The sequence below is a fragment of the Dicentrarchus labrax genome, unplaced genomic scaffold, assembly GCF_905237075.1.
Source record: "Dicentrarchus labrax unplaced genomic scaffold, dlabrax2021, whole genome shotgun sequence".
Classification (NCBI taxonomy): Eukaryota; Metazoa; Chordata; class Actinopteri; family Moronidae; genus Dicentrarchus; species Dicentrarchus labrax.
Window position 1 is genome coordinate 27,860,157 of NW_026136721.1, and position 22,792 is coordinate 27,882,948.

Genomic DNA, 22,792 nt, shown 5'->3' on the forward strand with positions numbered 1-22,792 from the left:
TTGGTTTTGAGTTGGATTCTGGTATTCTTGACGGTCTAGCTGCTGTAGGAACTGAAGGATACAAACGGAAATAACATCGGCCTGCTCTCAGATTTGATCTTTGTTGTAATGCTTTCCACTTTGATTGTTCTGTTGGAGAGCCTCTGCTTCTCTGTTGTGTTTCCCTTGCCATGGTTACGGGCCACTTTGCACACCCTAAGGTACTTTCTATGGTTCTTTCATACTGCACACTTTATACCTTTCTGTAAACTGTACAAGTGCAGGTTGTACTTCCTGTCAACCCTCTACACACCAATAACTGTACCAGGCCCTCACCTATCACCACATACATCAAATACTCTGATAATGACAATAACTCCATTCTAAGCTATCTAGACTCCATCTCCCACTTCACACAGTGGCGCACAGACAACAATCTGCAGCTGAATGTCACAAGAACTGTAGCTTAACACCTTCAGCACCCACAGCACAGCCCCCATCTCCACCCGCAGTCCCACCTGCATCAATAATGAAGCTGTTGAGATGGTGGAGTGCTTCACAAACACTGCCAACAAAGACTCTTTGCTATCTACAAAGTCAAGGCTCTTTCTGTTGCCCGCCACCTATCTGCTGCTGCTTTATGAAAGTATTATACAACCCATTCTCCTCATACTGTTCCACCTGTTTCTTTAACATGTTAACTGCGTCCAATGGGAACAAACTCATACGCATGATAAACAGCGGCTCTAAAATTATTGGTCTCCCGAACCCCAACCTGTCAGACCTCAAGAGCAACCCCATCACACGCAGAGCACACATCATTGCACACGACCCCAGGCACCCCCTCAATCAATTGTTTACAGTGCTCTCATCCAGGGGCGCAGATACAGATCGCTGGCCTGTAAATGAGCTCGCTATGGCAGAAGTTTTGTACCTTATAAATACCTGCATGTATGTACAAATGTGCTGTGTTTAGATCTTGTGTCAATGTTGTGTGTATACGTATGAGATTATGTACAGACTGTGGCAACAAATATCCTGGAAAGGACAATAAAGAATCTATTTATCTACTTTTACATAAGTAAAAGATCCAAATACTTCACCCGGTAAACTTCCCATTTCACCAAGGATACGTCTCCTTGGGGACATTTTCATTTAGAGTATTAACAATTGGATTAATAATGTGCTCGGCTGACTCTAATATGTTGAAAAGAGTCCCAAACTGCACTAAAGATGTGGAGGGAACAAATTATAGAAATTGTTGCGTGCTAAAAGATGCTGGGAAGACTGAACTATAAAAATAAGTTGGTTAAGGAACAATCTGACAGCTTTAGTGGATATATGTCCAGAGAGAGCAACCTAACTTCAAAAGAGTATGATCGTTTTGTACTGTAGCTATGTAATTTTTGCCATGTACTAATACAAACTACATTATTATAACCAAATATCTGCCTTTCTCATGTTAATGTATGTTGTTTTTTTCCGTTTTTTTTTTTTTTTTTGTTTTTATTGTTTTTGTCTTTTTTTTTTGTCGCTGGATATTCTTGTTATAAAATGCAATAAAACTGGGAGCCCCGGTGGCTCGCCTGGTGGAGCCCCATGTGCTGGGTCCTTGATGCAGCAGCCATGGATCCGACCTGTGGCCCTTTGCTGCGTGTCATCCCCTCTCTTTCCCCCTTTCCTGTCTATCCTCAGCTGTTCTGTGTAAAAAAAAATGCAAAAAGCCTCAAAATACATACAAATAATTAATAAAATGCAATTAAAATGATATATATATATATATATCATTTTAATTGCATTTTATGCACCGGGGCTCCCAGTATATATATATATATATATATATATATATACAAAAAAAAGATCAGAATACTTCTACTACTCATGACATATTTTGAACCAGTGCTCAGCGGGCAGCGAAGCGAAAGCGGAAGCACATACGACGTCGTCATCTTGGACCCACCACACACTCTTTGGGAGAAGTTTGCTACACGCACACAGATGTCAGCAGAGTTTCTCAATCTGTCACTTCTCTAGGTGGAGTGCGCTTGATGGAGCAAGGAAAAATCGGATACAGCAACCATGACTTTCTGACAACTCCTGTGAACCGGCTTCCGATGAACACTTGAGCCGAGAGCGTGTTTTTATCACCCTCAACACGTTATACCTGTTAGCGACTCCTTTTTTTTCCTTCGTTATTTGACAACTGTGGAACAACACCCATGCGCCTGTGTCAGAAGTTGCCATGCTAACCACCGTTAGCTGCTGCTTCTTCACGTAGCTATGTTTTCTCTGCTAGCGAAGAAAAGTGGTACTGTAGTTGTGGAAGTCTAGTTTGTTTTGTTGTTGTTTTAAAGCTAGAAAGTACGTGTCATTTTAGAGTAGTTTCCCACCTCCTCTCTGTGTAAAAACGAAGCTATCAATCTGTCAGAAATGGGACTACACCCGCTGGAATTTAGTGAATGCTATCTGGACAGCCCCTGCTTCAGGGAGAAAATAAAGGCACACGAAGCAGAGCTGGACAAAACTAACAGATTTATCAAAGAGCTGTACAAAGATGGGAAGAACCTCATCAATGCAACAAAGCGTAAGTTGATTTTTCACGTTATACTGTAAGAAAGGTGTCAGAAAACTCATGCACTTGCCTTGTGAAGAGGTCTGGATGGTGCTGCTCAGTTTTGCCATTTGGTTTTGTTGTGAGTGGGGAAAACAGCTTGTTTAAGAGTTATAGATGATGAGATTATTATGAGAGACTAGGCATGATAACAAGGTGAAGGTGTGGTCTTTTTGAATATAGTTTGTTTTGTATTCTGCACAGTTATTCCCATTGTATAAATAATATTATATATAATTCCTGAACCAAAGGGCCCAGCAGAGTTATTATATGTTTTTGTATTTTGCATTAGTTTGTATTATTCTTTCTTTCTTTCTTTCTTTTAATTGTAACTTCAGGTACTTTCCAGAGTGGGGGTTTGCTGGTTTCAGTTTTGTTGTTATTGTTGAACAATGTTTGGTTTTTACTTTAGGTTATATTAGTTTCAGTGTTCATTTATTTTTGCAGATATTGTAATTACAATATGATTCACGCTTTGTGGGAATGATCATTTTTGCATCACAAATTTCATTTTCACTTCAAAAAACTATAAAAAAAATCATGAGGATGGGACATTTGTTGGGGTTTGTACAAGATGAACATGATTTCTTACATCTGGAGAACAGGATCTGTAGACCAGGACATCCCATGCAGCACTACAGTACCTCATTATAATGCTGTTTGTCATACATTTTACCTTCATCGAATCATTGCAGCTTCTGTGAGATGGTTATTGCACTCGATAATATTTAGATTAACCGTGCAGCCCTGTTGGGGTTTTTTTTTTTGCTAGGGGGCGAGATTGAAGAGGCTCAGAATAGGTATTACTATGCAATCACAACTCTTGATGAAGACAGTTGACTCACAGTCATGTGGTAATCCCAGCCTCAATAAACAGATGCACCAATGCCTCATCGTGCTTGTTGTGTTGACATATACGCCCAATCTTAGACTAAGAGACTAAAACTTAAAGCATTTCCTGTATGTTTGAATTTAGTTTCAATTAGTTTTCCAAGTACACAATGTCGTTTCAGTTCTTTATATTTCAGTTTCTTCACAGCTGGTTTTAGATTTTACTTTAGTTAACTATAATAACCTTGGCCCTGAGTTCTGTTGATAACGCCTCTGCTCTTTATTCTCTCAGTCACACACACCTCAGCTGGGTTGAAATTATTAGATTGTTATCTCTTTGAACTCTAGTCTTGTGGGCAGGGCTCGCCTCAAGGTGCCCAGTGCTTATCAGAGATCTTACAGTTATGTTTTGTTCAATAGTTTTTGGGGGTTTTTCAATTCAGTTTACTTTCAGGTAATTTCCAGAGCTGGTTTGCTTGTTTCAGTTTGGCTTCTGTTATTTAAAATGTTTTAGTTTTAGTTTAGTAGATGTTCCAGTCTCCGTAAACAGATCAAATCGACACAAACTCTTTAGTTTTTTAGTTCCAAACTATAATAACCTTGTTGCTTAAACTTTAACAGTCATCAGAAATAGACTGCTGTTATGTGTCTTGTTGGAAAATCCTTTAGGCTCTTTATATAATGCTATATGATTGTATCCAATCAAAATGCTATTAAACATCTCAAGTTTCTGAAAGATTTATTGTCGAACGTGACCTAACAATATTTAAAGTCTTCAAAAAATAACCAGCAAAGAATTTCAGTCCTGTGGGAATGTAACAGTTGACACTAATGTTGTTTTTTTAAGCACATCATTAATGATACAGTAGTATCAATGCTGTGTTGACAGATAGGCTCCAGGCGTGTCCCAGCAGCAGTGCTACAATTGCTTAGAGCTTTGGACCGTCACACAACATGTTTTTTTCTACTCTAAAAGCACCAGACTTACTTCACCGTGTGTGTTTCGATAATGCTAGTTAGTCACAGGTACGTCAGGTATGTCTTTCATTTTGCCTTTAGGACAGCCTAATTTCTTCAAGGCACAGATTCCACAGGGATCTTAGTTCAAGCTGACTTCTTCTTCGTGTCAAACAGTTTTTTTTCCAGCAGATTTTTGTGGCACTTTTATGGTCTGGAAACAATGTAATATTCATTCATTCGGGTCCAGGCCACAAGCCAAATGTGGCAGTAAAGTTGTGCCAGGAATCCCTACGCTGCTTAAACAATGTTATATTTTACCGTGTCATGATAATATGATCATATTGTGTTATCAAAAGATTGTGCAAATTTAAAACATATTATTTTAGTTTTTTGCTTTAGTCATTTTACGAGTTTAGTCTGATGTAATGCAACATTTCATTGTTCTCAACACCTGGAAAATCTGAGGTCATTGCTGGTTTGTGGAGTGAACTGAAATCACTGTCACTCACATCTTGAAACAGCAGGTGCTCCAAGATTTGGTAGAAAGCAAACAGCAGCAGTGCTATTTAGGTGCCCTACGGTGTGTCAAGTGAAAACCTGTACTGTTGACACCAGGCACGGTGGATCTATAGATTCAAGCTGTTTAAGCACGTTGCTTTCTCCTCAATCACCTCCTCTGTAGATTCAGTCTTGCTCTTACAGTAGCTAACCTGAGAGGAACCCGGCGTGGCCTGATGGTGCCGTAGCTCCTTCTGCGTCACACTGTCCTCCTGTACTTTCCTACTGTACTATTGTGACGCTAAGCATGTCATTTGCATACTTGCGGTCTATTGTAGCTGTTAGTATGAGTGAGGGTTGCTTTTCTGCTCTGACCTCTCTCATCACGGTGAATATCCCCCCAAAAAATTACTACTTAAATACGCATATCACAACTTTAGATCTATTAGTTTGTGTGAAAATATCAGGAGGGCAGTAGTTTTTCAAGCAAAGTGATCATACCCTGTGTCCAGCATTGCCTAAATAACACACTGTTTCCATTTGCAACCTTCAAGTAAACAGTAAATTAAGCATCCTGACTTTCTAGCTATGTTTAATATACCTGCTGTGAGATTACTTGTCACTTTCCTCAGCCTTAGTTGTTGCGGTCACGTGGCGTTACCAGGCAAACCTCCACAGAGCACTACGGTGAACTCTGGTATTAGCCGTTGCTCACAGATGAGCTGATATTGATGCTCAGCTATGTTGGTGTAAACTGATACGGCCATATCTCGTTTCAGGAGGACATGTCACGTCTTGTGTTTCGCGCCTAACCTGACTATAGCTAAACCGTGCGTCACTTTTTTAAATTTGTGTCCAACATAGTCACACATATCAAATATCAAGTCTGTTAACCCTCGTTAGGTCTGTGTGGGCCTCTTGCTTATAATGAGAATATGACAAGGAGGAGTCTGGTCATACGCTCCCACTGGGACTGCTGTGCTTCTTCCTGTCCCTTCTACCAATGTCAAATGACTGTTTTTGACATTCTTTGATCACTGTAATCATGAGGTGTTTACTCTCTTTGCTGAAAGCAGCAGTAGAGCCACTTGTCTAACTGCCACAGCAAAATACTCTGCTGTTTTCAGTGTTAACAAGCCATAAACACAATATACTACTACCCTTTTTATATATATATATATATATATATATATAAAGGGTGTTTCCTACTTTGATATCTTATCTCATTTTATTGAAGGCTAGGCTAAACAGGGCTGAGTAGCTGTCAACTGTATGTTTTCCATTAATCGCTTAAGTCAGGAGGAGGAGAAAGGCCCATCATTTGCTGGATTCTTGGCATTTCTTATATGATAGTAAACTTAATATTTTGCATTTTTTGTTGTTTGAACACAAACAAGCATTTTGAAGAAGTTGTCTTTGGCTCTGGGGACGTGAGGCCAAACAATTGACTGACAAAGTATTGGGCAGAATAATCGATTATAAAAATAATCCCACAAGGCCTACATGTTGTGCTCCCAGTGACTAGAACATATGATAAAAGGAGACAAATGAAATCACAATTTTGATTACAATTTAATGAGTGCAGTTCTTTCAATACTTTACGGTTGAAGTCTGTTTCTATAAATAATCAAATTATTAAACCACACAAATTTAAAGGCTATTTCTACAGACTTTCACGCTATTCTAAGGCCTTTCTAAGTAGTGTTATTATAAAGTTCACAGTAGTTTTAGCTGTAGCTCAAGTATAAATACATTATAAATGAATAGTGTTGTTAATTTGCACTCTCCGTGTGGAGCTCAGCACCAGCCTAGCTCTTATTACTTGGACATTACTTTGATAATCTTGTCTCATGAGAGTGTGACCCTATATTTGGTTTCTGCTCTTCATAGATATCAGACAAAATAGCCTCAAAAATCTGCAGTGTTTGTGGTTTTGCATTTTTTTGGGGGCTTTTTTTGCCTTTATGATAGTGACAGCTGAAGATAGACAGGAAAGGGGGACAGAGAGTGGGGATGACACGCAGCAAAGGGCCGCAGGTCGGATTCGAACCCTGGGCTGCTGGAGCAAGGACTCGGCCTCGGTACATGTGTCGCCAGCTCTACCCACTGAGCTGACCGAACGCCCGGTTTTGCAGTTTTGAAGGAGATAGGGCAGCCTCGCTAGAGGAACTGTTGTTGATGAGTGGAGTTGATTTGGGGAAGCTAAAGCTGCGTAATCCTCCCTGTTTATGCTGGTTACCACAAGCCTCACCGTAAGATCTAACACTCTTGTAAAAATGGTTGATTTAGCATTCAGTAGTAAACATTGACAGATTTAGTTTTGCTAAAATGTATAGTCATTTCTGTGGATTAAAGAGTGGAATGATAAAATGTTTGACCTCAGAATGATCTGCTGTTTGGGCTGTCCAAACGACAAATGTCGATCTCCAAATCCCAGTCCGTTCTCACCCTTTCAGTGACTCCCTCCACTCCTACGACTGGAAGGATGTCCCACTACGGAAAGACCTTGGTTCGGAGAGGAAACTTTATAGCGGGATCCTGGGCCGGAGAGCCATGACATGGAAGTGCCCACTAGAGGAGCAACATGCAGATGTGCTTCTGTTTCAGAGGGTTTCCTTCACAGGAACTGTGTCCTGTCTGTACCCTCTGTTGTCTTTAGAAAATGCATTGATTTCTTATTCGTAGCAGAAAATATGAATTCTACATTTCTAAAGAGTTTGTTATTTGTATTTTATACTGCCAATGCCCATCACCCAGTTGTATTTGTTTCACAGTGTCCTGTTATTGCTGCAATCATGTGAAACATGAAGTTACAGAGTTGTAGCGGGGTCAATCAGAGTCATTTCCACAGCTGGACTTCCTCTTGTGAATTGACCAATTGGCTCATAAAGCAAAATATTTTTTTTTCCCCCCTCTTCACTTTCAGTTCCGCTTTAAACCCCAGCCATGTGAAGGTCTTTTTATCATTGGCAGACGGGTTTAAGAGTAGCCTGCCATGGTGTGCCTTGGCTCAGTGCTGCTCTCTGTAATCACATTACTGATTCTGCCAAAGACTCACATCACAATCTTTCATTAAAATCGCATTAGCACAAGACGTGAAGTCATGTGGGAGGAACGCCTTTTCATCTCTAGAAAGAACAAGGCCCTAGTATAGCAGTGATAGTGTACTGCTTGATGGCACAACTATGCTTTTGGGGCTCCTTTTTTGGTGCAAGCTAATGTGGCAACCTATTGGAAGCACCTTTGGCTGCATGATGTACTCTAACTTATTGGCTATGAACATAATAGAATATTCAGATACTAATGTATCTTTGATTGGGCATTACTGACAGGATACTGTTTAGCACGGCCTCACCCTATTGACTTGTTTTGAGGATCAGGAAGTCATGAATGAAGTAATGCATGCTTTGCGGGCAGGGAGCTAGGGGGAAGAGAGATTGTGGGAGGGGATGGGTGGGCTGGCTCTGTGGAGGGCAAAGGTGGGAGCCGAGTGTGGAGCAGGGATTCAGACTGGAAAAGATTGGCGAGTGGAACAGGAAGGACTGTGGAAAGGCACGGCATGTAAACGCTCTTTGTGGGCCTGGACCAGGCAAAGCTCTGACCTAAGTGGCACATCTGATGAGACTGTAGAAATCATAACAAACAACACTCCAACAGGCGTCAATGAATACACTGTGGACATCTTCAGCTGCTGATCTTTGACATATACATACGTTTTCTGGTTTGTTTTGCGGAAAACTTTTGCAGCAGCAGCCAGAACGTGCAATGTTCAGTTTCCTGCTTTAAGATATACTCGGGATGTAACGGTAGGCAGAACTCACAGTTCAGTATGTACCATGGTTTCGGGGTCATGGTACGGACATTTTTGTCATTTATTTTGAAAGATGTAAACAGTAGCTCATTAGTTCTGTTAAATTCTTAATTTAATGCTCTCAAATACTGGTATTTTAAAAATTAATGACACGTGTGCTCTTTTAACAGGGCAGGCACAACGTACTGATTAAAATGCACACGTGAAGGAACATTGTAGTGTGGCTCAAGCACCATATGCTTAAATTTAGTAATTTCTACGTCCGACTGTGGTCACATATCTGCAGCGATAAACACTCTATAGCATTAGTTACTACTTAGTGAGAAGGGGGGTCAGTCTGTTTTTCTCCCATTCCGCTAATCGTCACATTCGTATGATTCCATCGTAAATGACATGTTTAAAGTGTTTCCACAGACATACCTGAGATACCTCAGTTGAACAATGACGGCATACTGTTTGACGCTAATCACTACCCAATGAGCTTGACTTACCAAGCTAAGCTGACTAACATGCTACGGCTGACAGACAACAACTGGTGCACTGCCAGAACTTTCCGGGTAAAGCTCGAGCTCTAGAATTTATGTTCCATGTGTGCAAGGAGTAGACATAAATATGCTATTTTGATAGTAGTTGTTATGGTAACAGGGTGTAATGAACATCGGAAGTCGCATACTGAACTGAACGTCCTGCACCAAAAAGTTCAGGATGAATACTTTTACACCCCTAAGATATATAGTAAGTGGAAAACAAGTTCTGGTAGTTTGTGTTTTTATCTTAGAAACACGCTTTTCTTTGTAAATTACTATTTCGTACTGAAATTAGTTAGTCATGTTTTGGAGCATGACTGTATATGACATGTAAAGCCCAGTGTCTCAGTAGCCTGAGGTTTTAAGCATAGATAATGCAAATTCAGCTTAGGAGGATTGACAGTAAAAACAATCTGTCACTGTACATTGGAAGCCTGTTGGATTTTCACTCAGTGTGAACAGTTATTGTCCTGCAATTAACATGGAGTTTTTAATAAGGGTCTTTCTTTGCATAGCTTATAATATACTGAGTAAGTAAGTTCAAGAGTCCAGATAGTAAATGCAAGTAAAATAGCTTTGTTGCAATAATAATATTTGTACCTTAGGTCATCATCAGAGAGCACATTATTAAAGCCATAAATTAAAATACCAAACATAACATATCAGCTTCTCAGTTGGCGGTTTACTGCCCATCTCTGCTTTATGTCTTTAAGTATAAGTAACTCATTCATTTAGTTCATTATTGACCTCCTTGGGGACAGTATGTGTTGCAGAATAATCTCAACTCAGAGCTGCACTTACTTGCTTTTAAAAAGCTAAAATTAAAAGCTAGGAAGTGGAGGTCTGAGTTGAGATTATTTTGTCACACATGATTTATGTTTCTTGCTGCTGTCTTTCTGTGACAGCGGTCTTGTTGAAAAAAGCAGCGTCTGCTTTAGGTCTGTGGTGCTCCATAATAACCAGTACCCTCCCCATTGTGTTCTCTTTGTTTTTCTTCCCACCTCTTCTGAACAGGGGCACCAATGTTTATGTCACAAAGAGGGGCATTTTCTCATATTTTTCCTGTTACAGAACAGTCTGGCCTGTAATATCAGATAGACGTAAGGTGGGGTCTGTATTACTCATACACTGAAGCCGGTAGACTGGGTTCTCTGGCGTTCTGTAGAGAAACTAGCCAAGTTTGACAGTTCCCAGGTTTACTCTGAAATGCCTTGCTTTAAAAGGCAAAAAGCAGGAGAAGCCTTTGCCTTGGACTCTTGTGTGCCCTAGTGTGTGCGAGGTATTTCTATCTTGTGATAGTTCTTTCCTCTAGGACAGCAGCTATCATTTCAATCTGCTATGCAGACCTCTCATCTGACGCCTTTGTTTATTACTCCACTGATTGTATCCAGTTGATCTATGCTGTTTTAACTTCAATTGACAGTGCACAGGAACACAAATGCTGTTGCTATTTTTTCCTTCTCTGAATGTTGCCTGACGTTGGTTAATGCTGGAGCTTCATGTAACCGGATAACATTCATTCTTCATGTTTTATGTAATGAAGTCCACACAGCTTGGCCTCATATATTCTCATATTAAATGTCCACCCTGCAGTGAGTTCAACATGCATGCAGCCTGTGTAATCAGATTGTGGATGGGTGTGATTTGTGCACCAGGCTCACATATGGCTCTAATAAAGAGCCTGCAAATCTATCCATTGACATCACTGTTCTTGGAGTACACACTAATTGTCCACAGTGACCTGAGCCTTGATGCTGTCTTTGCTGAGATAAAAGATACCCTTAATACTCTAATAAAGTACCATAATAAAATGTACAAGACCAAATTTCCCTTTATATGGGAATAATAAAAAAGACAAACTCAAAACAAAGTTGGTAAATAAATTATAAAAAACATGGCAAAGCAATGCCTGAGTCACTGGCAACATTCAATAACCCTATCAATTTCTTGGATTAATTATCTTATGCAATGTAGCAGTAAAAGTCCTATGATACTTGTCACACCTCGAAGAATGCTAGAATGGGATTGATTTTCATGATACCATAAGCTTTTCATTACCTTTTACAATACAGTGACTGCCCCTGGGTACTACCCCAACCTTACGTCAGACACAGTACAGTGTGTTGAGGCTTTGTTAAGGTGTGTCAAGGTTCAGTGTAATGTTGTCAAAACATGTTTTTACTATCCAGGGGAGCTGCTGAACTTTCCACTCTACATTTGTGTGTGTTTTGGGATATTTTGAGCATTGCAAATGACTAACAATGACTCCATAAGCGTCACTGATTATCCATCAGCCTAGGGTGAGACTTGAAGGTTTAGTGTTTTTGATGCTCAATTTAACAATATAACTCATTACAGAACGTCACACACTACGACTAATAACAAGACGTGTACTTTTTATTCATAACATAAACACATGCCGTATCTGAAGCTTCATTCTTGTCTGGCATGCATGGAAAATATGCAAAAGCGAAACATGATTGCTTAGTAACGACACAAATAGTAGAGACATGAGAGCATAAAGTAAAACAATATACAACCTCTGAAATTGCTTTCCTATAAAACGTTTAAGGCATTGATTTACTGCTTTAAAGCATAGAGAGCCACAGTCTGTAGAAACCTGGTCACTCTTAGTGTCAAACCAGGATATAAAAATGGTTAGAAGAGCAAACAAAGACTGTTGAGCTACAGCGATTACAGTAAATGTTATATTTTCAAAATTACGACCCTAAGATAAGGTAGAGTCATGGAAAACAGCAAGAGGCCTAAGATTAAGCCTTGGGTAAAGCCACAATTCAAAGGCACCTGGGGCAGAGGCAGAAACATAAACAATCTGAACAAAAGATTGTTTCAGCGTTATTAGTTGAAGCAGTAGTAATTGATTTTTTTTCAACCTCTTAGGGGCAGTGGTGCTGAAAATAGCTGCAACAGGAAACAACGCAGATGACTGCAGAGGGAGGTTAACCAAGAGAGTTACACCAAACTAATGTGCTGAAAGATGCTAACATTCTCTGTAGAACTGATGTGGGGCTCTTGAGATCACAATTCACTGTTTGAATATAATGTCAGTGGCCTGTTGTAAGGAGGTTTTTATGCTGATAAAGCTAAGCTGTCTCCATGCCACTTTGTCAAAAAAAAGTAAACGGGAAAGGAAAAAGAAAAACATAAAAGTGAAAAGGCATGACGGTGCTTCATTGGTGGTGAGTATATTTCTCACCACTCAAGGGCTCTACCTTACAATAGACTTATTGTGTTTGACAAGTGGACAATAAAAACACAAGCAGTGGTGAAATATGATCGTAGTGGTGCAGTCGGCACTGGAAGCCTGCATCCAGTCATGCACACATAGGTAAAGCCTACCAGTTTAAATCTAGTAGAGGACGTTGGTAGAGGAATAGGATTCTAAATCCAATGAAATGCTCCGTATGACTTGTCTACATCCTGCTTACTGGACTGGATAAGATTACAGAGTTCGTTATAGACCATGCCAATATAGGATTGTTTGTGCTGTCTGCAGTCTTGCTGCAAATTAACGACTATAGTTTAGAAAAGTGACCAGAGTCACCTTTTATGGACTTGCACACCCTGGTTTGTGTGGTTTAGATTCCTTCAAGATTTTTCAGTCACTTCAAAGAAAATTGCTATGTTCAGTGTTTGCTCCCAAAATAATGACCTGACAGGCTTATATTTGCCATACCTTTATTTTGAAAATAATGCCCTTAACCCCTACTTACATAGTCCCACATAGCTGTTCATCAGGTTGTGTTTACACGAGCTAGAAGTCACCTCTATGACAGAAACATTTTGGCCAAAAAGTGAAAAGCTTTTAGTTCATTAGTACTGTATTCCTGGTATGAGCTCCAAAATGAGTTAGTGTGGTTGATACAAGTTTATAATATATCTCTAATATATATTTTCTACTCTAAATTATTGTCTAATGAATTATTGCAATAACTCACATCTGATTATGAGCTAACAATAATAAAGCATTGCATACTACTCCTCCCATTCCATCTGACTTCTCCAAAATACTGTCTTTAAAGAGGTGCCAGAGTCAGAGGATTTGACAGTCTACTGCTATTGTTTGTCAGAGTCAGTGGCCTATTTTTTGTTTACCATGTCTATGTGGTATCTGGGGAAAGGACAAACGTAGACCCTCTCCATTCTTGATTAATGATCTAAACTTAGGTCTGTGCTGTGTCTGGCAGACGTTCTTGAGCCAAGAAATGAGCTGTTATGAACCATAAACAAGTCATTAATCCCTTTGTTTTTCTTACTGTCATTAGAATATGTTTTCTACCTTCCTGTGGACAAAAAGCTGTATTACTAGAGAAGGAGCTTGCTTTTTGTGTGCTTATGCACAATGCTTTTTGCATTTCTTTTGCTGTTTAAACATTTAATTTCTTAAAGTCAACAATTACCTCACCCACAAGAAAAGAAAGAACATTTCCTCTAAGTGCTATATAAAGACCTAGTCAAAGAACAAACAATTGTAAATACTCAGATACACAACCTGTCCCATTGTCTATTTGCATCCCTTTGCTTCCTGTAGTTCTATGACTGACAAATGAGTTGAAGGAATCAACCACTGGTGTTTGGTTTGACTATTTCTTTGGAATTGTAAGTGTTTGAAATCCACTGCTGGTCTTCAGCTCAATCTTAAACGGTTTGCAATAAACAGTTGAGGCAGAAGCGTTGCCCTTTGTACCAGGCTTAGGCAGACATTGTCCAACACCTCTCACATGTTTGGGCTTTGGGCCCTACGGCAGATTTAATCCATAGCATGTGTACACACACTGGTCAGAGATCCTGGAGTGCATAAGCAGCAGGATAGCCATGGATATACATTACATTTGTCTGGTTTGACCCTGGCTGATTGTTGACATGCATACAGTTAGCATATTAACATTACATAACGTTACATATTAGATAACCATTGGATCTTAAAATGCTGATGAAACAGCATGAAACATTTAGCATATTACCATGATGTTAACATTAGCATGTAAACATGCTCATAGTTAGCATGCTGTTGGCTCGCAACTGGGGTCCAATGGAGGGAGAGCCTGCAGTTGTGTCCTGCTTGACTTTTTCCAAACAAATTTCACAAATCCAACCAAAAAACTCTAATTTGCAAGAATAGTTTACCCAGGAGATTAATAATTATTCCGAATATTTAATCAACCGCAACAATGAGGGAATAAAAATCCATAATAATCACTATCACTTTAGATAGTTTTAAGTATTATTAGCATTTTTAGACATAAATATTTAAAATATTTTTTTGAATGACATAATAAAAAATAAGCATTAGTTGCAGCTCTACTTTCCAGCTAGCTCTCCAGTGTCTTTGTAGCAGTTGCAGATGTTCAGCAGTGTCACAGCTATATTGTGGTGTTGCTCAGTTGATTGCTCCCTATAGGGTCCTAGCTATGTGCCACATCCAATGACACTGCTCCCCAGTATACTGTTCATAGCTCCAGTCTTAAAATACCCTGTATGCTTCCCCAGGGGACTGCCATGGGTCAGAGATCCCCTCTCATGGAATCTCTTCACTGTTTGGAAATAGATTTTACTGTGGTTACTATTGTGCAGGGGTGTAGAGAAGGGTGGAGTTAAACAGCATTTATCCACCTCTTAAAATCTGAAATAGTTTTAATGCAGATCAAGGAGCATGTAATCTCAGTCACCCATGTTACAGCTGGCCAATACATTCTCATATAAGATTTACTGATATTAAGGTTGCATTTCTGTATGTCATCAGGGCTATAGATATACATTTACACACTGTAAATTACATATTGCAATGGCGAAACAAAATCATTTGTGGTATTGTGTATGTAATGTTAGTTTTGACTGAAATTGTATCACATTACATTTCATTAGTTAAGCTAAATACTATCATATATCTTGAAAATTAAAAAAAATCTCTCTCTCTCTCTCTCTCTCTCTCTATATATCTATATATATATATATATATATATATATATATATATATATATATATATATATATAATTTCCCTTTATTAAACAACCCTATGAAATAATTCTGGGGTTATCCAATTTATGGGTTATACATTAGTAGCATCATTTATGCTATTTCTTTTATCTTTGTTTGTATAAGCTATGACTTGCACACAGTTTAATAAAGTTTGCTCTCTGCGTTCACCTGTGGCACCTGCCCTCATGTTATGATAGGGTTTGATGTGCAACAGGATGTAGCACACTGTAGACAAGCAGGATGTTTGCAGAGTAGTTAACTGTGTGATGCAGACCTACTTTCCATGATGGTTTATAGTTATATTGAGTTACTTTTTTACAAATTATTTCGTAGGACAGTATTTTATGATGAACATGGTACGTAATTGTTGTCTGCATAATTTTTTTCAGTAAAATGTGTGTGTGTGTCTAGATCATGTCACCATACAGTGTAATCAGAATAATATATTAAGAATTCTGCCTCTTTTAAGTCCTTGTAATGGTTTTTATATATGATTATCTTTTATTTCAGAGCTGGGTATGGCACAGCGAAAGTTTGCTCAGTGCCTGGGAGAGTTTCAGTTTGAGTACATCGGAGATGCAAAGACAGATGATGAAAAGTGTATCGGTAAGTGTGGGTATGGCCTCGCACATGATGGAAACTAACCACTAGTTTTGTCACCACCACACAGACATTGCACACACGCACTGTAAATGTTTGTTTATGGTTCTTTCTCTACCAGTAAATTAAGAGCCGAATTTTGGTGTGCACCTGCGGTGGGAACATCTGATAATCATAATGTCTTTTAGGCCGTGTGTGTGTGTGTGTGTGTGTGTGTGTGTGTTTGTGTGTGTGTATGTGTGTATGTGTGTGTGTTTGAGAGAGAGAGAGAGAGAGAGAGAGAGAGAGAGAGAGAGAGGCCTAGAGTGAAGCAAAATTACTTCATTTATTACTGTTTGATTTTTTCTTCTCTTCAGATGAGTCTTTGCAGGAGTTCTCCTCATTCCTCAAGAACCTAGAAGACCAAAGAGAGCTGATGGTGAGAACAACCAGTCAGAACCTGCTTGAGATCCAGGGGAAATACCTTTGTGTCTGTCTGTCTGTCTGTGCTATCTATCTATATATCTGTCTGTCTGTCGGTGTATTGCACTTGAATTGTTTATCTGTGTACTCCTTCATTGTGTGCATTTCCAACCAGCCTACAGCTATTATGGCCCACATTTGGTACATGCGCCTCTAAATGTATAAACTCTGTCATCCACCAGAGATCCAGACAGGCACTTGTGACATAATTTTCTCCAACATGCAGTACAGACGCAGCATCTAGTAGACAAACCTAAGGGTAGATAAGTCTTGATAGTGTTCAAACAGTTCCCTCCCATTGTGCCTGTCTAAGGGTCACTGTCACAGCACCTGCCTGGGAGTGGTTGCACAGAGGACAGAAGTGCATATCCAGATTATTACACCAAAGCTTTAAATACCAAGACAATATAAACTATTACAACATACCACCAGAAAACTAGCTTCTGCATCAGGCAATGTTGTTAAAGTTGCTAATTTATAAGCCAAAAAAAGCTTGTTAAAACTCATCATTTGAAGACTTGTTTTAATTTAAGCAGTAGGCCTGGCAGTCAGTTTTAGTTTCTTTCAAAAGAAATACATCATAAAACATTCTTCTTCTTTAAACAGGGATGCACAATCTAGTGCTTGCGACTTTCTATAAACAGCCATTCTCTTGTAATGTCTGTCCGTAGTGTCTGAGGTTAGGGAGTTGGCCCATCATCACTGGCTGACTGAGATGACTGTTTTAGCATTAGTCTCAGACCATAATAGTAAACACACTGCTCAGCACAGCACTGCACTCAGTAAAGTGGGATGACATCACAGTGCAAGGTAAGAAAAAGTGGGATGATCATGCAAGCGCAGACATGTCCTGCAGTCAGCAGAGCAGAAGAACTGAAGGAATGAGGAAAAATACTTTGACATTATTAATACATTATTGGAAGACAATGATGTTTTTAGAATAGTAGTTATGTAATTTAAATTATGTAATTTATGTATCAAGGCAAATAGGGCATCAATCAAAAAGCAGCACCTCTAGAGACCTCTAGAGAGTCTTGACTGCAGTCAACAGACACTTAGAATGGAAAATGGTGTTGCGTCATATGAAATATCAATGGATTTGTCATTGAGTTGAGTAATAATGAAAGCTTTGTTATGGCTTCTGTTTCTGTCTAGATGAGAAACATCACAGAAACCTTAATGAAACCCCTGGAGAAGTTCAGGAAAGATCATCTTGGTATAGTTAGGGTAATGTATAATGGTTTATTTCCACTTCCCAATATGTTTTATAGCTCTCAGCAGATGTGTTTGTATGCTTGATGTACCCTAATGATTGTTAAAAATTCTGTATTTTACAGTTGGATGCTAATAGTATATGAATTGTACTATGCACATGGCTTTGATTCCTTTGTCCTCAAGAATAATCCAGTACTTTGTTGTCCTTACATGTTTCTACTCCTTCCACTGTACCTTCTTAAGGCGGAAAGAAAGAAGTATGAGAAAGAAACAGAGAAGTACTACAGCTCTCTGGAAAAGCTTCTGAATATGTCAGCAAAGAAGAAAGAGCCACAGCTACAAGAGGTATTTATCCTTGCCTGAACTCTCTTGACAGATATGTAACATGCTGAATAAAAATGTATAATGATAGCAAAACGAACGGAAAAGGGAATATTGTTTAGTTTGAGAATCCCTGTTTTTAGTTTTTTGTCTTTGGTGCCTTGGGGAAGAAGCTCGCTGCAAAGTCGGTTGGACCAAGTTTCCACTGACGTGCCTTGAAGCAACAGTTTTCCTGGCTTGTTTGGAAAGGAAATGTGTACTCACAGCTGTGGCTGTTCTACCAAGGTCAAACCTGGTTGCTGTATTGTAGTTTTCGGTAACAGTCCATGCCACAGTAGCATGACATGGACATTTTAAATTGTGGAGAATTTAGTAGCCTTTCACTAGGGGTCCAATGGATCACAAAACTCACAGTTCAGAGTGATTCACGGTTTTGAGTCACGGATTGGATCGTCTTTTGGATCAGCAAAAAAGAGGAGTTATCATGGGGGTCAGACTGTACGGTTCCACTGTGATCCATTGCACCACCACCTCTCACTTAACTAGTCGTTTGCATTGCCATGCAAAGCAATGCCATGTAGCCATGTAAGGCTTACCCATATGTTGTATACACCAACTAGAGAGGACACTTGAAAATGTTGACATTACGACCACAGGCTGTTCTGTTCTTTGTGACTCAAGGGTCTGTGGTACCAACACGGATTCCTATCAGACTTGAATAAATAGACCTTGTGATTCGTTCACAGGCACAGGAGTCATGAACTTCATCAACACCGCATCAGTTGTTAATGATCTCTATGAACACCAGCATATATTATGAAAAGCAGCATATGAACTTCGATCTTACCCATTTTAAAGTGAATAAATAATTACTTATCAGTAGTTGATACAAAGCACTAGTATTTCTGTAGTAGGAAAGTATATCACTTATTACACTTAAAGATTCAGTGTGTAACATTTAGTAGCGTCTATCAGCAGAAATGGAAAATAATATTCATAGGTACATTTTCATTAGTGAATAATTGTTAAGTTTTCATTCATCTTAGAATGGTCCATTTATATCTATAGACACCGCAGGTCACCTTCCATGGAGTCTCCTATGTTGACCCACCATGTTTCTACAGTAGTCCAGCAGGGACAAACACTGGCTCTAGATGGGGGCGGTTTTTGCAGCCACGGTAGTTTCTCCTTTGTTCTTGGAAGGTGAGGTTCAAGCGAAGAAGTTGCAATCTGCTCTCCCTCTGTATATAAAAACAGCTCGTACTACAGTATCTAAAACAAAACAATTCCTAATTTTACGAGTATGAAAACATACCTATGAATATTATATTCCATTTCCTCTCCTAATTATAACACACTGGACCTTTGTCCTCTGTGGTTCAGCTACCAGTTGTGTCAATTTGTAAATCTTTGTTGTATTCTATTATATATAGTATATAAAATGACTGTATACATCTAAGATGGTCAGAAGTGGTTAATGCTGTCACAGCAAGAAGGAAACAAATCTCCCCCGACCAACAGGCGCTTTTCTGTGTATAAATCTGCCCCCTGGGTGCTCTGGTTCTCTCCCACAGTCCAAAGACTTGCAGATTACTGTAGATTAAGTGGCACCTCTAAATTGCCCACAGCTGTAAGTTTGGGTGTTCCATCTGCCTATACATGTTAGCCCTGTGACATCAAAGACACTACTAAGTTCAGTGTACCCCGCCTTTCAACCAAAAGTGAGCTGTGATAGGCTCCAACCTGCCCGCAACCCTGTATAGGACAAGCAGGTATAAGTAATGGATGGATGTAAGAATATAATGCCATAAAAAGAAAAACTCAAAGTGCACTGTATGACAAAGATCCTAATGTTTCTTCTTTGCTTCCATGCATCTGCCTGTCCTTATAATCGTCATGGTGTGTGTTCTCCACCTCCACAGGCAGACATCCAGGTGGATGCCATGAGGCAGCACTTTCAGGAGGAGTCACTGGACTATGTGTGCAAATTGCAGGAGATCCAAGAGAGAAAGAAGTTTGAGTGTGTGGAACCGGTGAGTAACTGGCCTTAGTGGCATGTCAGCACCAATGTGGCTTGTCTTTCACATTAATAAAAGCAAAAGGCAATAAAGGATGTGTCACAGGGGGCTAGGTTTCTGTCTTACTTGAGAATGACTAAACAATCCCATCATATTCTGGCATAATGTGATCATTTCTCTGGCCTTAGTGTTTTGATATGAGTTTCTCTTTCACTTGCTCACTCTTTAGATTAACATCTCTTATCTGTTTCTTCCTGTGACCTTTTTAGATGCTGGCCTTCTTTCAGACAGTCTTCACCTTTTATCACCAGGGCTTCGAGCTCGCCAAGGACTTTGACCATTATAAAAGAGCACTGCAGATCAATATTCAGAATGTAAGGAATATTAATATTTTATTATTATATTTGTCATTTGGATAAGGATGATTCTAACCATGACAGCAACTGCTTGTATAGTATTTGTGTGTTCTTGTTCTACACAAAGAACAGAAAAGGTCTTGAGTGTAATACCAGAGTCCAGAGTCATGTTCCTATGGCTAACCTGTTAGCAAATCATTTCCTAGTTAACACAGCCACTAAAGCTAAAGACAGAGCATCATGGGCCACTGGAGTCCTCACTCTCTACCTGTCAGATGCAAGTCCAATATTAACTTGCCTTGTTTTGATTTGTTTTGATTTAGCCACCAACTATTTGACTCTGCTTCATGTTTTACTTCTTCAGCCAATTGTTAATATCATATTTCCATCGTTTTGGTTTCCCCTACTCTGTCCCCTGTACTCAGTGCCATTATACTCTTTTTTTTTAATTCTCAGTTTTAGATTGCTACTAATTATTCAATTTAATTTCATGGAGATATAAGGGGTTTCCAAGAAAAGCTCATATGTTTTGATTTTCATTTGCCTCTCATTATTTAAGTGACTTCCTGTTGTGTGTGTGTGTGTGTGTGTGTGATTACTTCCTCTCCCTCCCAGACAAGGAGTCGATTTGAGGGCGCGCGGTCTGAAGTGTACGAGCTGATGAAAAGGATCAGGGAGACACCTCAGGAATACAGACAGACCAGCCCTATCAGTTGTGAAGGCTATCTCTATGTACAAGAAAAACGTAAGACCTTTATAAAGTTCAAATGTGTTTTTAATTGGGATGTCATATTACAACCATTCATAACATACGTGAGGCAATTTAGTCATGGCTTGATAACCGGAGGGTCGCCAGTTCAAGCCCCACAGACCACAGTATGGAGTGTGGACTGGTAGCTGGAGAGGTGCCAGTTTCACCTTCTAGGCACTGCCGAGGTGCCCTTAAGCACTACAGCTGCCCACTGCTCCTAATATATATAGTAATGTATATAGGATGGAGGATAAGTTTCATTTCATGTATGTTAAATGCTGTTAATGCTTTATATACTGTGAAAATGACAATAAAAAGACTTTATCTAACGTTATGTGAAGAGTTATTGTGTCAGGAAAGTTTGGAAAGACTAGTAATTTTCTTTTATCCCTGTTGTGAACAGAGCATGGAAGTTAAAATGCATGTTTAAACCAGCAGTAACAGTGATTCAGCGTTATGCACCTGAAATAGGCAAATTTTTGGTTTTACTTTTTTTTCTGGCTCCACTCGGACACACATTGTCATTGCAGGTGTCTTCCCGGATACTGCTGCAATAAGCAATACTGAATGTATGTGTCACATCTGTGCCTTGTTTCTCTAGGGCCACCTCCCTTTGGTTCAAGTTGGGTCAAACGCTACTGCACATTCGTCAAAGAGCAGAAGATCCTCCACATGGTGACCTTCGACCACAGATCTGGTGGGAAGAATGTGAGTAGTCAGAAAACATGGAGCATTGGGTTATAAATGCCAAACAATTTTTATGATATCTCAACCCTGTTCTCTGTGAGATCTTTCACTTTGCTGATTCTTCTTTTCTTTTTTTTGTTTTTGTTTTTTCAGGGTGAGATAGAGTCTGTCACGCTCAAATCCTGTGTTCGCAAAACGACAGACATGTTGGACAGGAGGTTCTGTTTAGAACTCGACATAACAGATCGGTACATAACTGTTTCTCAAACACACTGTCATGATATTATGCTCGTAGCTGACGGTATCATTTTACATTATATCACAAGTGAAACACTTTATTTGAAATTATTCTTAAGGATGACTCTTGATTGAACTTAGTGCAAAATATTCTCTTGTGCCTTGTCCATAGCGGCTACAGAGCACATTGATTATTTACTGTGATATTCCACCTTAACAGTTTTGCTAAAGATCTTGCTAAAGAGCATAATTGCTGATTACAATTTACCTTGTTTTGGATTGCAGAGGGCAGGCCAGCAGGATTTGTCTTGGAGGGCTGCCCTTACACACTTAGCTGGGAGGATTTGTCACACCCTGCTGTGCCCTCCTGTAATAGATACCTCATTTTGTCACACAACTTAACTCTGCCCTACCCCCTTTCTGTAGTATTAATAGAAGAGCAATACCCCAGATTTAGTAAGGAAATTTGAGACCACACATCCATTCTGATTGGGATGAGTAACTTGATATCCATCTGGTCCCACATGATTGTAGGTCTCATAAACCAGCTGGCATGACTAATGGGGCTCATATTTGTAGTTACTGCAAATCCAAGGTGCAAGTGCCCTTGGCAGAGGGTGTTGTTTTTTTCCCAAAGATTTCTAAACAAATTTGATGTTTTATATTGACACTGACACTGACATGCCCTAATGCTTTACTGTACTGAAGCTCTAATGCTTTGCCTCATGCTGATGTGGTATGGCTCTTTCCCAGGCCAGGGACGGTGCTAACAGTACAGGCTCTGTCAGAGGATGACCAGAAGTTCTGGATGCAGGCCATGGGTGGGAAGGACCCTGTGAGTCAGCCGCCTATACTATGTCATCATCTACCACTCACACTTGGCTCATGTAGCTCTACTGTATTCTGTTCTGTGTAACTGCTGTCTTA

At 39.6% G+C, this 22,792-nt stretch overlaps 1 protein-coding gene across 3 annotated transcripts in view; it reads left to right on the plus strand.

Moving 5' to 3' along the window:
* The first annotated feature begins 1,958 nt into the window (after positions 1 to 1,958).
* arhgap10 (Rho GTPase activating protein 10) overlaps positions 1,959 to 22,792 on the plus strand; it is a 48,388-nt gene continuing 27,554 nt past the window's right edge. For 2 of the 3 annotated variants that reach the window (XM_051386047.1, XM_051386049.1), the window contains exons 1-11: positions 1,961 to 2,563; positions 15,729 to 15,824; positions 16,175 to 16,236; positions 17,436 to 17,507; positions 17,739 to 17,840; positions 19,739 to 19,849; positions 20,104 to 20,208; positions 20,806 to 20,935; positions 21,543 to 21,649; positions 21,782 to 21,876; positions 22,619 to 22,700. In XM_051386047.1, coding sequence (XP_051242007.1) covers positions 2,410 to 2,563; positions 15,729 to 15,824; positions 16,175 to 16,236; positions 17,436 to 17,507; positions 17,739 to 17,840; positions 19,739 to 19,849; positions 20,104 to 20,208; positions 20,806 to 20,935; positions 21,543 to 21,649; positions 21,782 to 21,876; positions 22,619 to 22,700 — 1,116 coding nt within the window. In that variant the 5' untranslated portion in view covers positions 1,961 to 2,409. Of the gene's footprint in view, positions 2,564 to 15,728; positions 15,825 to 16,174; positions 16,237 to 17,435; positions 17,508 to 17,738; positions 17,841 to 19,738; positions 19,850 to 20,103; positions 20,209 to 20,805; positions 20,936 to 21,542; positions 21,650 to 21,781; positions 21,877 to 22,618; positions 22,701 to 22,792 lie in introns of all 3 variants that reach the window. The other variant, XM_051386048.1, reaches the window with a different exon arrangement.